Source organism: Globicephala melas, chromosome 16 (assembly GCF_963455315.2).
Source record: "Globicephala melas chromosome 16, mGloMel1.2, whole genome shotgun sequence".
In the NCBI taxonomy this organism is placed as follows: Eukaryota; Metazoa; Chordata; class Mammalia; order Artiodactyla; family Delphinidae; genus Globicephala; species Globicephala melas.
Window position 1 is genome coordinate 50258306 of NC_083329.1, and position 13817 is coordinate 50272122.

At 52.5% G+C, this 13817-nt stretch overlaps 1 protein-coding gene across 3 annotated transcripts; it reads right to left on the minus strand.

Annotated features, from left to right (window-relative positions):
- Positions 1-1475: 1475 nt before the first annotated feature.
- On the minus strand, positions 1476-10584 carry RGR (retinal G protein coupled receptor). Of its 3 annotated transcripts, none has more exons than XM_030862840.2 (7): positions 10479-10584; positions 8621-8777; positions 7412-7533; positions 5624-5777; positions 4101-4218; positions 2196-2309; positions 1476-1732 (listed from the first exon to the last, which is right to left on the minus strand). In XM_030862840.2, exons 1-7 carry the CDS (start codon positions 10555-10557, stop codon positions 1601-1603), a joined length of 876 nt encoding a protein of 291 aa, XP_030718700.1. In that variant the 5' UTR covers positions 10558-10584; the 3' UTR covers positions 1476-1600. The 3 variants fall into 3 exon arrangements, with proteins under 3 accessions (XP_030718700.1, XP_030718699.1, XP_030718702.1); XM_030862839.2 differs by having other exon boundaries at positions 7412-7545; XM_030862842.2 differs by lacking the exon at positions 2196-2309.
- Positions 10585-13817: the final 3233 nt, after the last annotated feature.

The window sequence follows — 13817 nt, forward strand, 5'->3', positions numbered from 1 at the left end:
CCTTAAGGATTTAGTGTTTCTAATGGGGACATAAAGGGCGGGTCCCCAATAAAGATCATTTAAAGGTCCACGGGCTGTGGAGGCAGAGTCAGTATCTCTGGGCCGCAGAATCCATCGCTTTCCTGGTGACCCACTCCGTCGGTGTGTGAGCCCGGCTCAGGTCCCAGGTTTCCCCACCCCATCCCCACTCCAGGGCTGAAGACAAGGACCCTGTGTGGACGCTGGAGTGAGCCCGAGTGGCATCTCGACCTCCACAGTGCCTGGCACAGGGCGTGGTCTAGGAAACAGTGCTGTGTGAAGGCTGCGTTCCCCTCCCCACCCCACAAGGTTTTGCAAACTGACTGAAACGGCCTCTGCTTTGAGCAGACTTCTTGGGAGTTAGATGTTTCTGTGGCCTGATTTTCTGCATCTGCAAAACCAAGAGGCAGGTCCTGGTCTGCAGGGACCCCAGATGCTGTTCTCCTGGCCACCCGCGCCCACCCCCGATGTGGCCCCTCCTCCCCTCAGCTCCACGGGATTGGCTTTCAGTCTGCTGCCTCCGCGGTGCCTGGGGCAGCTGTCCCTCCAACATCAGACCTTCTGAAGAGCCCTCAGTCACCCTCCACCCATCTCCATTTCCCTCTAGGGCCATGGGTCTCGCCCAGGCCCGTGCACCTGCTGTGCCTCGTCCCTGAAGCGCTGGCTCTGTGGGAGGAGCAGAGGGACATCCAGGGATGGGGACCCCAGCGTTAATGTTTCAAACTCAGATGCCCGCGGGCTCCGCAGGGAAACACACAAGCTGTAACTGCTGGCAGAGCACGTGCCCTGGGCAAAGGGCAGAGCCACCCCGCGTCTCAGACTGTCACCATGGAGCCTCCCCTGGGGCTGGTGGGGCCTCATCTTCAGATGTCTGGAGTTCTAAATAAATTGTCCTGAGTTTTTAAATGTCGGCAACTAAGCAACGTACAGCTAGCTGTCTTGACTGGTGGGTGCTGGCGGCTACTCTCAGTGAGCAATTCGCATGTGCCTGGTAACATTCTGGGCCTTTCTGCACAGTTAAGTCACCATTACTGTCGTCACACCTCACAAGTTGGGAAACAAATGCCCAGAAAGAGTAAGTCATTTGCAAAGATCACGATTTAATAAGTGGTATTTGAACGCTGGCAGCCTGGGTTGAGCTCCCACAAACAAACCTGGGGCTTTCACCCCTTTCTATGCAAGTTTCTGAGTCCTAACAGCTGTTCTAATGAGCAGCAGTTTCTGCGTGCGTGGTGAGGACACACTATCATGTTCAAGTCTCACGACAGACCTGAGGTGCATATTAACATCCTTATGTTATGGGTCAGGAAGCTGAGTTCAGAGAGCATGACTTTCCCAAGATCTCTCAGCCTCCGTGGGGACCGCTATGACCAACACTCAGGTCTGTCTGGCTCCAAAGTCCCGGCTCCTTCCACGCAGCTTGGTTTCTCTCTGAATCCCCGGTGTCCAGCCTCGGGCCAGGCTCAACAGGCCCATCGGGGCTCCTGAGGGTGCTGGACAGGACTCCCGGGCAGCCTCCTGCGAGGGGCTCAGTCCAGGGTGGCCAGGGTGGGCCTGGGTCTGAGCAGCGCCCTGGAGAGGCTCACTGCTCTCGGTCCCGCTCTCTTTTCTGTGGCGAGAGGCACTGCCAGATTCCCCTGTGCACCATCTCACTGCCCAGAGCATAGTTGATGGCGTTGACCGTGGGCACAGCCTTGGCAATGAGAGCGGGCACCTGTTGTGACAGAAAAGTCCAGGAGAGAAGTTTCAGAGCCTCTGCTCCTCTCTCTGGTCCCAACTGGTGACCGCAGTCCCCCATGCTCGCCCCGACATCCCCCCAGCCGCCAAGCATCTGTCCTTATCTTGATTCTGCAACCTCTAAGCCTTCTCTGACTATGACATACGTCGGTGGTTGATGCATGGAATCACAATCCTCTGGGCACCAATCTCAGCCCCTGGTCCCAGAGGGTACGTGTCACCATCTGGCTGGCTGTCCCTGTCATCTCACATAAGCCTAGGCCATGTCGAGCAGCGGCCCTGCGTCACCAGGGGACAAGCTAATACCCAGTGAGTTATGAATGTTCAAAGGAAAAGAGAAAGAGAGAGCTTATCTTGGAGGCCATAAAGCCAGAAAGAGAGATGGGGTGAAACAGAAGCACAAAAATGGGGAGAGCTTTGGGTACTGGCGGTGTCTGTACCATTTGCAGCTTGGGGGAGATGGAGGTCACATCCGCAACGGCTGCGTACAGATATAGGAGAGCGTAGGGGCCCCAGCCGAACAGCAGCGTCCTGGCTGGCAGAACGGTGTTCACCTGGGGAGACATGGGTAAAGGAGGGAGGCATCGACTTGCTCTAGGCGGTCGGCAGCCCCGTGAGGTCCAGGAACCAGGTCGGCACTCGGCAGGGCTGTGGGAAGATGCTGAGCCTGTGGGGGAACCTGGGACCAGATGAATCTCTCTTCTGTTTAAGATGCCTGACCCTAGGCCTCTCGTTCAAGCTTACTTGACCTCAACTGCCTTGTCTGTAAAGTGGCCTGATAATGCCTGACTTGCCGGGGACTGGCGTGGATAATGAGCTTCCTTCTTGGTCTGTGTTCTGAGAAACCAGGGGCTCTGTGAGTGTGAATGTGTGCGTAAGGGTCCTCAAGCTGCGCTACCCTCACAACTCAGCCCCAGAACCAGCTGGCCATCAGTAGCTGCAGCCAACTTGCAGGTCAACCAGTCCTGGGTTCAAAGGGGCCACTTTCCGCCGTGTGAGATAGAATCAAGCCGCAGGCGATGTGGTACCACCTGTGGCCACAGAGGGCGCAAGACTTGCGCTCTAATTTCAGGGTGGAACTTGCTAAATTCCAGCTCCCCACATACATTCAGAGGTTAAAATCCTGACGCTAAAAATCAGTGCCTATTTTCTTATTGACCATGTCGCCTTTTAACAAAGAAGGTGACTTAAGCTCGCAGGCGTGGTCCCTGGGACAACGCGTGGCGACCTCTGCTGATGTTACTGAAACGGATGGTTTAAAGTCAACACGGAAAAATCCGTGTGGCAGCCTTGTCTCCTGGTCGATTGAACCTCCAATAAAATGTGGCGACTTTGAGCACCCAGGCAGGGCTAGGGGAGGGCAGAGCGAGGAGGACAACCGTGGAGGCGGTGATGAGCGGGAAAGCACCGGCACAGCCCTCGCCCTCCTTCTGTGACCAGGGGAACCTGGGTCCACAGCTAAAATCGATTTGTACAGTGCTTTTCCAATTCAAAGAAAAAAAAATGTGGCAGATTGTGGCAGAGTGTTTCTTTTATGCACTACGATTGCCCACTTGAGTGGTGGAGTCCCAGACCTGGGTTTGATCCAACTCTGCTATTACTAATTGCATGGCTTTTGAGTTGTTTAGCTAATAACCCCTTTCAGCCTCAAATTTCTAATCTGTGACCTAGGGACAGTAAAACCTTCCTTCCTCGGGGAGTGGGTGCAAAAATGAAATGATATAATGCACATAAAGTAACATTAGTACCTGGGTTTTTTGGTTTGTTTTGTTTCTGAGTTTTTGGTACTTCTTATGACTCATCTGCTAGAGACTGTTCAGTTGATAAAGTTAAAGGAAAATCGTGGCAAGAGAATATTAATGCAGAAATTGAGAAATGACCAGGAGGGCTTATTTTGATGTATTGTTTTTCTTGGACAAATGTGCTTTCAGGTGTGGTTTTATGTTGTGGGTAACAGCCTGTGCCTGTGATTCAATGAAACATCTTGAAGCAATTTATAAGTAGCATTTAAAATGCATGTAATTTTGTGCCAACCCTCACATTCTTGGGAAGGAGCAAGTGTAACAGCAAGGATGGTGTCTGGTAGGGTACCCTGGCTCTCAGAGTTATGGGGTCTGGGTAAGTCTGAGCAGTTCTGATACTTCCTCCCAGGTCTTGGTGATCCCCAGCAATGGGGAAGGTGTGTTTCTGCCCTAACACCCCATATGTTCAATGTACGAAAGCTGGATTTCTTTCCTGATCGTTGAAAACACAGAGAACCCCTGGTTGTTGTCACATCATTCATGTTCCCTGGTGTCCCTGAGAGGGACAGAGAGATTTCTCCTGCTCTAGGTGTTGATCCTTACCGGAGGACGGCCAGTCTTCCCGAGTTTCTGCTCCATGAGCCGATAGGATATGACTGTGATGAAGAGGGGCAGGAGGAAGTTGAAAAAGGCCATGGTGAAGAGGAAGCTGGTGAAGTTTCTGCAGACAGAGGGGATGGAGGAGTCAGGATTGCCTCTCAGAGACGATCAGCTACCCTAGAAAGCCCACCAGACTTTGCTCTAGACAGTCAGGTGCACGGAACTGCTCCCATCAGATGCGTTTTCAGAGTGTGGGTGCTCCCAAGTCCCAGCTGAACTCCCCTCGGAACCAGAGAGCTACTAGGTTCTCCTGGAACCTGCCTTTAGGAGCCAGGGAGCTGGAATGAAGGATAGTCCTCCTTTAACTTGCTGTTGGGCGGTTCATGTGCTCAGCCCTGCTCTCTGTATGTGCCCCAAGCATAGAGAATGGGACACTTTAGTTTGGGAAACGTGTTTCCCAAATGGAGATGTCAGTGGACCAGGAGGAAGGCTCATCCAAGGAGTGTTCCTGGCATAGGGATTTGGAAGGACCCTGTGGATGAGACTGGACGTTGTATCACTGAAGAAATCATTGAAGGGACCAGAGAAGAGCCTGGGGTCCAAGGTAGTGGTCACGGGGAGGCAAGAGAGCTGCCCAGAAGCAGGTGGGAATTACAGGGAGGTAGGCTGCCATTCCATGAAGGGGAGACCATGTCACCTGGGTGCTGTCCACTAAGGAGGAGTGGGAAGGAGGGCTGCCAGAAGGACTGGACACCAGCTGGGGAAATACCTGCAGGGAATGCCCTGAAGGGCATTAGACAAGACCCAGTGTTCTCCAGTGGGCTTGACCAGGGAAGAGGGTCATCAATGCAGGTGCTTTATGAGTAAACATGAATAAACATGTAAAGCAGTTTAATGCAATGTGGCTCTAGTGGAAGCAAGAGGTGGACTGAAGCCCATGTGGTCCCTCCCCAAGGCAGCCCCTAGAGGGAGCTCCGGACTCCCCAGAGCCAGGTCAACCTGGCAGTATACTAGATGTGTGGCCCACAATGGTAGGCTCCATCATGCATTTATTCTTGTCTCTCCAGGGCTTGGCTCACAGCAGACGCTCAAGGAATTCCGAGAACTGAACTCTATGCGAAGAAGGTCCCTTCCAATGCAAAGACCTTAACATTCTTTGACACTATCGAACCAAGGATATGACTCCCTGTAGAAGTTGGTAAGTCAGAGCTGGGACATCTGACTGTACTGAAGGTGGAAAAGGGGTCATGGAGCTCAGTGAATGGTATAACCAACACAGGCCAATAGCTCCCTGGATAGGACCCCTTCTGGGGCCCAACTCTGCACCCCAGTTTGCATAACATTCCCATCACTTGGCCAGTCTTTGGAATGGGCTTTCCTTAGTGGGTATCATGACTAGGGAGTTGAGATTGTCTGGCAAAAGCTGACATGTCCCCATTTGGATTTTCAGCTGACACTGCTGTCCTACAGACTCAAAGCCAAGACTCCCATGGAAAGGAGCCTCGAAGCTGCTCCCCTCACCTCACCTGTCCCTCCTGGAATAGTCCAGGGTGCAGCATGTCCCCAGCGGCTCTCGGTCATAGTGTCCCCAGCCCAGGAGGGGCAGTGTTGCCCAGAAGGCAGAAGACAGCCACACAAAGAAAACCAAGGAGACGGCCGTGTTCCAATCCAGTCGGCTGCCTGCATGGGACACAGGAGGAGGGTGGTTGAGAGGAGGAGATAGCTTGGCAGAGTGAAAAATAATGGACTCTATGGTCATGCAGAATGTCCCTAACTGCTGGCTCCGATGCTTAATAGCGTAGTGCCTCGGGCAATTAAGAGTTTCTCTGAGCCTCAGTTTTCTCCTTCACAAAGTGGAATGATACTCCCTGCTTCAGAAGATTGTTATGAAGAATAAAAGAGATAATTTTTATTATAACACCCCCCCCCCTTCCCTCTTCCCTGTTTTCGTGCTGCTCGCCTGTGCCCTCCAGCACGGGAAGGGCTTTGATCCAGAGGCCCATGGGACAGGGATTAACTGCTCTATATTAAGGCCGAGAGAAGGTGTGCATTCACGTGTGCACATGTGAGAGCGCATGTGTGTGTGTGTGCACGCATGCATGATGGTCTGAGGGAGCTTTGGGGACAGGGATGGGGTAGAAGTGGTGGGAGAGGCGCTCCAAGGTCAGATGGGGTGGGAGGGGCTCAGATAGGAGTTAGGATAAGAACAAAGGCTTTTTTTTTTTTTTTTGGCCTGGACAGAGGCATGTGAATTTGTGGAGGGCAGGGGGCCATGTGTGTCTGTGGCCAGGGCAGATCTGCGATTCCAAAGGGGAAGTGCTCAGGTCTTGAGGTCATGCTAGCTATGGACCCCAGAGTAGCCTCTGTGCCAGGCAAATCCGCAGCTCCAGGACTCAGAGCCCAGGAGACAAAGGGAGAGACTCCCTCTGGAGGCATCCAGGCCATGCCCAATCCCAGCTCTGCCCCTATAGCTGTGTGACTCGGGGCAAGCTACTCAACTTCTCTGAGCCTCTGCTTCCCAGTCTGCAAGCTGGGGGTTTGCTGTGAGTGGTAACTGAGCCACGGCCCCCCCAGATACATGTTTATGTATCTCTGTGGTGAGTGTTATTCTAAATGGTCTATGGGTGAACATGTTTTTCTACTTTAATGTGTATTATAATTATAAGGACACTAAAGTTGTGATTTCACAGATATTTTTTGGAATGAGACTAAAGCAGGTGTTTAAATTTTTTAAAACGGGTCACTTTTAAGAAAAAAAATAACACAGCAGGTGGTACACTGATATGGATAATTATGAAGATAGAATTTGACAATACAGCTTGAAAAATCTGGAGCTAGACTCATTTTCATGAAGCCTTCGCATGACAGAGGCTCCATGGAAGTGTGGGGTGCGAAGGCACATGCCCAGTTTTACACACACACACACACACACACACACACACACACGCCTCCTCTCTGCCTCCCAACAGTGCCTGTTTTCAAGGGTATTTTCTGTATCCAGGATCTCATTTGATTTTCAAAATAAAACTGTGAGGTAGGTTATAAAAATCATCCTGCAGAGGAGGAGACTAAGTTCACAGAGGACCTCTGACTGGCCTGAGGCTGTAGTGGGGGCACAGGCAGCCTTCCCAGCATGTGCCTCAACACCTCTCCTGCACTCTCCCCACCCCTCCTTTCCTGAGTGCCCACACCCCACGCTCATGGTCACCTACACCCACCCACAGTTCCCTGAGCTGGGAAACACTGAGCAGACCTTCTCCCTGATCACCCTCAGTAGGTGGATGTCCCTCCACTGTGGGAACCCGAAGACATACGGGTGCAGTAGTGGTGATAGCGCCCCCAGGCGATGGCTGCACTGCTGCAGATGCTGGCCAACACGGTTGCAAAGCCCTGGAAGCCGTGAACCTGGCATCCTTCTGAGCCATAGGGCCAGCGCCTGTGGGAGACATGGGGCACCAGTGATCCCTCCCCCCGTCCCTGTCTTCCTCCCTCACCTGCTCAGCAGCAGCTTGGAAGGCACTTTTAGCTCCTTAGGAAAGGGCTTTAGTATCTGTTTTTCCTATGAGGAAACTGGGGCCTTAGAGATGGAGCCGCTGCGGTGAAGGGGTGGAGCCTGATGCCGACTCTCCAGGCTCAGGGTCCTTCACGGCACCTCTGTTGGACCGAAGGGTCTCCCTGGTGATCAGATGCCTGCATCACAGGAAATGGAACAACCTGGTTGGGAGAAGAGCTTGTGCCTGAGCCTCAGAGGGGAAAAGGTACTGAGCCAATGTCACACAGCAGATGAAGACGAAGACAGAGGGTAGATCCCAGGCCTCCCAACTCCCAGCCTCATGGGCCAAGCAAGGTGGAAGCTTCAGTTGTCCCTCCCCAGCCCTGGGAAGGGGTAGGAGGAGAACAAGGCAAGGAATCTTCACTGATTCAGACCCTACAGACTGATCAGCTCTGAGTGTTTATAGGGCAGCGGTGGGGTGGGGGTGGGGCTCTAGCTTTCACAGGAATGTTCCGTCTGCTTAAGAAAACAATCCGGTAAACACCTTCTGAGGCCAATTTGGAAGACCCTGGTTTGCACATAAGGTCTTAGACACGTGTCAAAATCCTGTTTGCTTTCACAAACACTTATTTATGGCTTCCTAGGTGCCAAGCATTGTTTTACGTTATTTACAAATAATAAGTCAATACTTCCAACAACCATATGGGTTAGGTAATAATATGCAATTTACGGGAGAAGCCGAGAGATAGAAATAATGAAGTCAGGATTCCAACCTAGGCAGCCTGGTTGCAGAGCCCATGCTCTTAATCCCCGCAGTCAGCCAGCTCTGATGGTCAGGTCCGAGCAACTCCTGCGTTCCAGAAATCGGCTGGGGTTCTACAGGGATAGTCTGGAATTCGGATTTAACCTAGTTCAGTCTGCCCACCCTCTCCCCTATCATCTTCTACAGGCAGGTAGAATGTCTCTGGCTTGCTGCCCAGTGCCCAGAGGCCAGGCCCCAGAGCCCAGGGACTGCGGAGGGGGCAGGTACCGGAGGAGGCTGGACGTGGCTGCCATGAGGGCATTCAGGCTAATCCCACTGTCCGACAGCGCCAAGCTCAGCACCAGCAGGTGGCTGGGAGTCCGCAGCTCCGGGTTCTTGCAGAAACAGAGGATGGTCAGGCTATTGAGGCTGAGGCCGGAGAGAGCTGAAAGGAAGGGGAGAGCTGGCACCGGGGCTGCAGAGGCCCTCCTGGGCTCAGAATGAGGGGCCATGGGGTGGCTGGGGCCTTAGCAGCCTCCCCGAAACCCTCAGCATCCATCTCAGTGCAGCTCACCAAGCCCCTACACAGTGGGCTGGCCCTCAGGTACCGAAAGCCATGAGATGTACACCCTGCCCTCTACCAACGCACGGTCTGATGGGAAGACAGACAAGGACGAAGTCCGCTAAAGTGCAGCACGGTGTGTGCCGGAACAATTACAGTCATGGGCAGCCACTGAGCCCTTATCACGTGCCCGGCAGGGTGTTGCGCACTTTATGTGGGTCCTCCCAGTCAGTCTTCACCTGGACACCGTCCTCCCCACTTACTGCAGAGAGGCCGAGGCTCAGAGATGCTGGCCAGCTTGCCCTAAGTATGCAGCTAGGAAGTGGCGGAGCTAGGACTGGAAATCAGGTTTTTCCAATTCCAGAATGCCTTCTCCAAGGGCTCTGGAACAACGTCAGGGAGAGCGCTGGCAACGTAGAACTGGGAGCTTCTCAGGACACCAGGCAGTGAGGTGAGCTTGAAGGGAGTGGTCTCCAGTGGTAGACAGACCTGACCTTGAACTTCGGCTTTATCACTCATTTGCCGCCCCTTATGCTCCCTGCACCTGGGCTTCTCCCGTCTAAAGAGGAATGGGGAAGGATCCTGCATTCAAACTGTGAGCGTCCACTAGGAGGACAAGGTGTGGAAGAGCATTCTAAAAAGAGGGAACAGCACGTGCAAAACCATCAAGCTGTAAACTTTCAAGGCATGTTTGAAGACCTAGAGAGATGCTAGACTGTAGGGTTCCCAGTGGAGAGGAAAAGGGGCTTCGGCCACCGGACGATGACATCCAGGGTCTCTGGGACCAGCCTGGTGGCTGTGGCTCCCTCTCCACTGTCAGTTCTTGTTGGGTGAGAAAATGTGTTGATTATTTCTCTGGACCTGCTTTGAACAAGGGCTGCAGCCCCCATCAACCTAGTCTTGGGCTGTGGCCCAACTCCAGCGCCTGCCGGCCCAGCTCTGGCCTCAGTGAGCATCTTAGGGGCTCTGAATTGAACCTGGTACCTCATGGACCCAGGTCACCCCTAGAGCAGGAGACCTTAGGGCCAAGGGAATGGAGGTGGTGCAAGTAATGTGGGGCTGGAGAGGAAGGGAATGAACTGAAAACCCGGGGTGTCTATCTAGGCCAGCACTTTATGCCCTGATCCCATCTAACCTTTACCGCCACCCACTTGGCACGTCAGGGCACCAAGGGCCAGAGAGCTCAAGTGTCTTGGTTTCAGTGACACAGACAGCAAGTGGCGGAGCTGTCTGCCTCCAGAGCCTACCAGGGGCCTGATCTTATATGAGATTCTTAGCAGGACTTCCAGGGAGCGGATTCAACTTTCTCTTGGCTGCAGAGACATGAAAAGCCCTGGTTCTTGGTCATGCCCTGCGCAGACGTCCCCTTCTCAAAGTTCCTCCCTCCCTGAGCCTGACCAGCTTCTCTCTCTTGGCTTCCCAGCCTGCGTGCTGCATCCCGCAGGTGCAGCCATCGGAAGACCCCATGGGTCTGGGCACAGAGGAGTAGGGTTTGGGGACCTCTCCTTGCCAGCTTTGCAGCTGCGGTCTGGGTTCTGGGACCCAGCCGAGTTCCTGCTCCACCCCGGCTCCTGCCTGGCTCACCTTCCACCAGCAGCACCGTTCCCACTGCCAGGACCTCCAGCTCGCCGAAGCCGGTGGGCAGGGTCCCGGACTCTGCCATTCTCTCTGCCTTTCTCCCCGCTGACCCAGCTCTTCTCTGGCTCCCCCAGCCCAGGTGCCTCTGTTATAAAGGGCCATTCCACGTGCTGGCACATGCAGGTTATTATGCTAGACATTGAGCTCCTTTTTGCTGCCTTCCCTGGCCCCTCCAAATCGTCCTCTTGGCTCGGGCAGAAGGAACCCATTCACCAGTTAGACAGTGCCGCCTTTGTGAAGCCAGCACAGAGTCCTGCCTCATTCATTTCGGCTCCATCGGATTAAGGACCTGGAATCCAGATGGTGTATGGCTGAAAGCTAAATTAGAAGAGAGTTGCATAACGCAGGGAGGGATGGGGGCAGAAGTGGGGATATGAGCTGCAGCTGAGCCTGAGAGCGGGTCAGGAGCCAGGCCCTTCCATGTTTTCAGGTGCTGACAAGCCTAGCACCTGTGTGCATGTGTGTGCACGTATGTGTGTGTGTCCACCTGCTCATGTGTGTGTTCTCACAAGCGATGGGGAAAGAATGCTGGTTGGGAAGTCATTTGCTGTCATAGAAAGAGCTCCAACTGGGACTAGAGACTGGTTCTGGTTCTGCATTAACCATTAACTAGCTATGTCCCTGGGGCGGGACCACTCGGGTCATCTCAGTTGTCTCTTTTGCAAAGTAAGCATCTTTGCCCCTGGCCTGTGTGAGTCTTGGTCAGAAGAATACATGTTGGATATAGCCTTTGGGGCTGCATTTCCTGTCTCCCATAGAGCACTTAAGTTATGCAAGCACAAGCATCTCCCAAGGCACTGGATTGGGACAGAGGGGCTTCTGTCTTCTTGTAAGTGGCCCATGACCCACTAAGAGTGGTGCCTTCTATAAATGAGGGACTGCTACAAGTTACATACTGGCTTATAGTGACAGTTACATCAAGAAACACTATTCCTGGGAATTCTCTGGGGGTCCAGTGGTTAGGATTCTTCGCTTTCACTGCCAAGACCTAGGTTCAATCCCTGTTCGGGAAACTAAGATCCGACCAGCTGCACAGCGCAGCTAAAAAAAAAAAGAAAGAAAAAAAGATAAGAAAAAAAAAAGAAACACTAATTCAGAACAACTTAATTCATTTTCAGGTAAAGAGACCAAGGCTCAGAGTGCTACCATTACTGAACACAAGCTCATGTGCCCGATGCAGTGAGGCTAAACAAACGTAAACATCAGTTTGAAGCAGAGAAAGGTTTATTGCAGGCCATGCAAGGAGAAGGAGTGGCTCGTGCCCCCAAAAACGCAAACTCCCCGAAGGGTTTCAGCAAAGCATTTTTAAAGGCAAGGTGAGGGAGGGGCATGGCTGGTGGTTGCAGACTTCTTGGTATCAGATCCTTTGTTCTTGCAGCTGTCCACCTATGTCAGGCCACGATGTTCTTGTAAACCTTCAACAAGACAAATGTTATTCTCTTTCTGCAACTCTTTATCTCTTTATGAATGGCAAAGTGTTATACTCTTAAAGGTCAGAGCTTTGAGAATGGGCTATTCTGTATCTTTCAGGCTATAGGCAACGTTCTTAACTCTAAGCCAAAGCAATAGAATAACAAAGTTAAAGAAACAGATCTAATATGGAGTCAGGTTTGTTCTTCCTTATTACACTACCAGTAATATAGCTAATATTTATTGAGAGCTCGCTAAGTAAGGGCTAGGCACTGTGCTAAATGATCTTATGATGATTCCTACCACAAATGAACAAATTAGATACCATCATCCTTTTTGTTCCACACAAAGAAACTGAGGCTCAAAGCAGTAAAGAATTGGCCTGAGGTCATGCAGTGATTCAAGGATGGAGCTGGAACAGAAGCCCAGTCTCCTACTGCCTGGGCTCCTGGTCAAGCAGCTCATTTTATCCTGTAAATGTTCCTTTCCCATGCCTTTCCTCTTGTTGGCCCTTTTATCCAAGCCTAACCACCCCTCAGGGCTGAGCTGACTTTCCACGTGTTCCTGGAAGCCTTCCTTGATTACCCAGTTACCAGAGAGTGTTCCCTGCCTTTCCTGATTTCCATCTTGCATTACTGTAACCAGCAACATATGTCAGGTTTTTTTTGTTCATGCCTGCAAGATTGCAAAAGACTTCAAGGGAGAAGAGAAAGCAGGACAGGACCAGGAACCAAGGTTAGAATTTAGGCTGGCAAAAGAGAGCAGGGTTGTTGCATCCCCAACAGAAGGAGGAAAAGCCAGCAGGAAGTCCCTGGTGTTCCAGTGGTTAGGACTACGCGCTTCCACTGCAGGCGGGCACGGGTTCAATCCCTGGTCGGGGAGCTAAGATCCCACATGCCATGCGGCATGGCCAAAAGAAGGAGAAAAAGCCAGAGAGGTGGAAATGGGCAGGGCTGGCTTTCTGGTTTGGGGAGGAGGAGGTACAGGTGGGAAGCACTGAGAAAATCACATTGGCTGAATCGGAAGAGAGGAAGGAATGGGAACCAATGTTTCCTGGAAGCCAATATTGTCCAAACAGGCCTGGCACAGGTATTTTGTGCGTATACCGGGGCCCCAGGTATCTGCCTTGGTCACACCTCACTGGTGTAGGTTTGTCTAGGCGCATGGGCTGAGGAACCTTCTGGAAAAGCCATAGGAACCAGGTAGGGTTTTCTGGGCCAAAGAGCAAGGCCTTGGAGTCAAACGTGAAGAATCAATGAGTGACAGGTGGTGTCTATGGTGGGATGAGGTTGGGGGTAGGGGACAATCAGTAAAAACTGACAGAAGCTTTTAGCTTCTCTCAAAGCTCTGGGAGATCCTGCTCTGAGACCCTCCTTGGAGTGAGATAACTTGAGGGGAGGGGCACTCTCTGCCCTCAGGCCGAGACACCTCATGCCTTTGGCATTGGTGGTAATGCCCTGAAGGCTCAGATGGCAGTGATCTGAGACTCGGTGCCGCAGGGTACCCCAGGAGGCAGCTGTTTGACCAGCGGGCTGGGAGAGCTCCTGAGTCCATGGGAGACACCTCTGCGGTTGTCCCCAAATAGCTGATTCTTCCCAGCTCCTCCGTGAGCAGGTACTTGGAAGTGCCCGTGGAACTGGGTACTTACTACTCCCAAGAAAGCTTCTGTTCCCACAGGCTGTCAAGGTCTGAGAAACTTGGGTTGTTTAATTTTCATAAACACCCCGAGTAGAGTAACATTACTTCCCTCTGGCAGATAAGGACACAGAGGCCACAAGAGACCGTGTGGCTTTCCCGACATCACAGCCTGCAAATGGAAGAGCTGGGATTTGAACCCAGCTGGCCTGGCCCAGCACTTGGGCTCTTTCTAATGCC

Bases quoted from the DNA above. Each gene is read 5' to 3' on its own strand.
- RGR (XM_030862839.2), bottom strand. From the start codon at position 10,557: ATGGCAGAGTCCGGGACCCTGCCCACCGGCTTCGGCGAGCTGGAGGTC. The intron at 8,778-10,478 runs GTGAGCCAGGCA...CCTTCCTTTCAG, and splicing joins AACGGTGCTGCTGGTGGAAG to CTCTCTCCGGCCTCAGCCTC. The intron at 7,546-8,620 runs GTACCTGCCCCC...ACTGGTGCCCCA, and splicing joins GCCACGTCCAGCCTCCTCCG to TGTCTCCCACAGGCGCTGGC.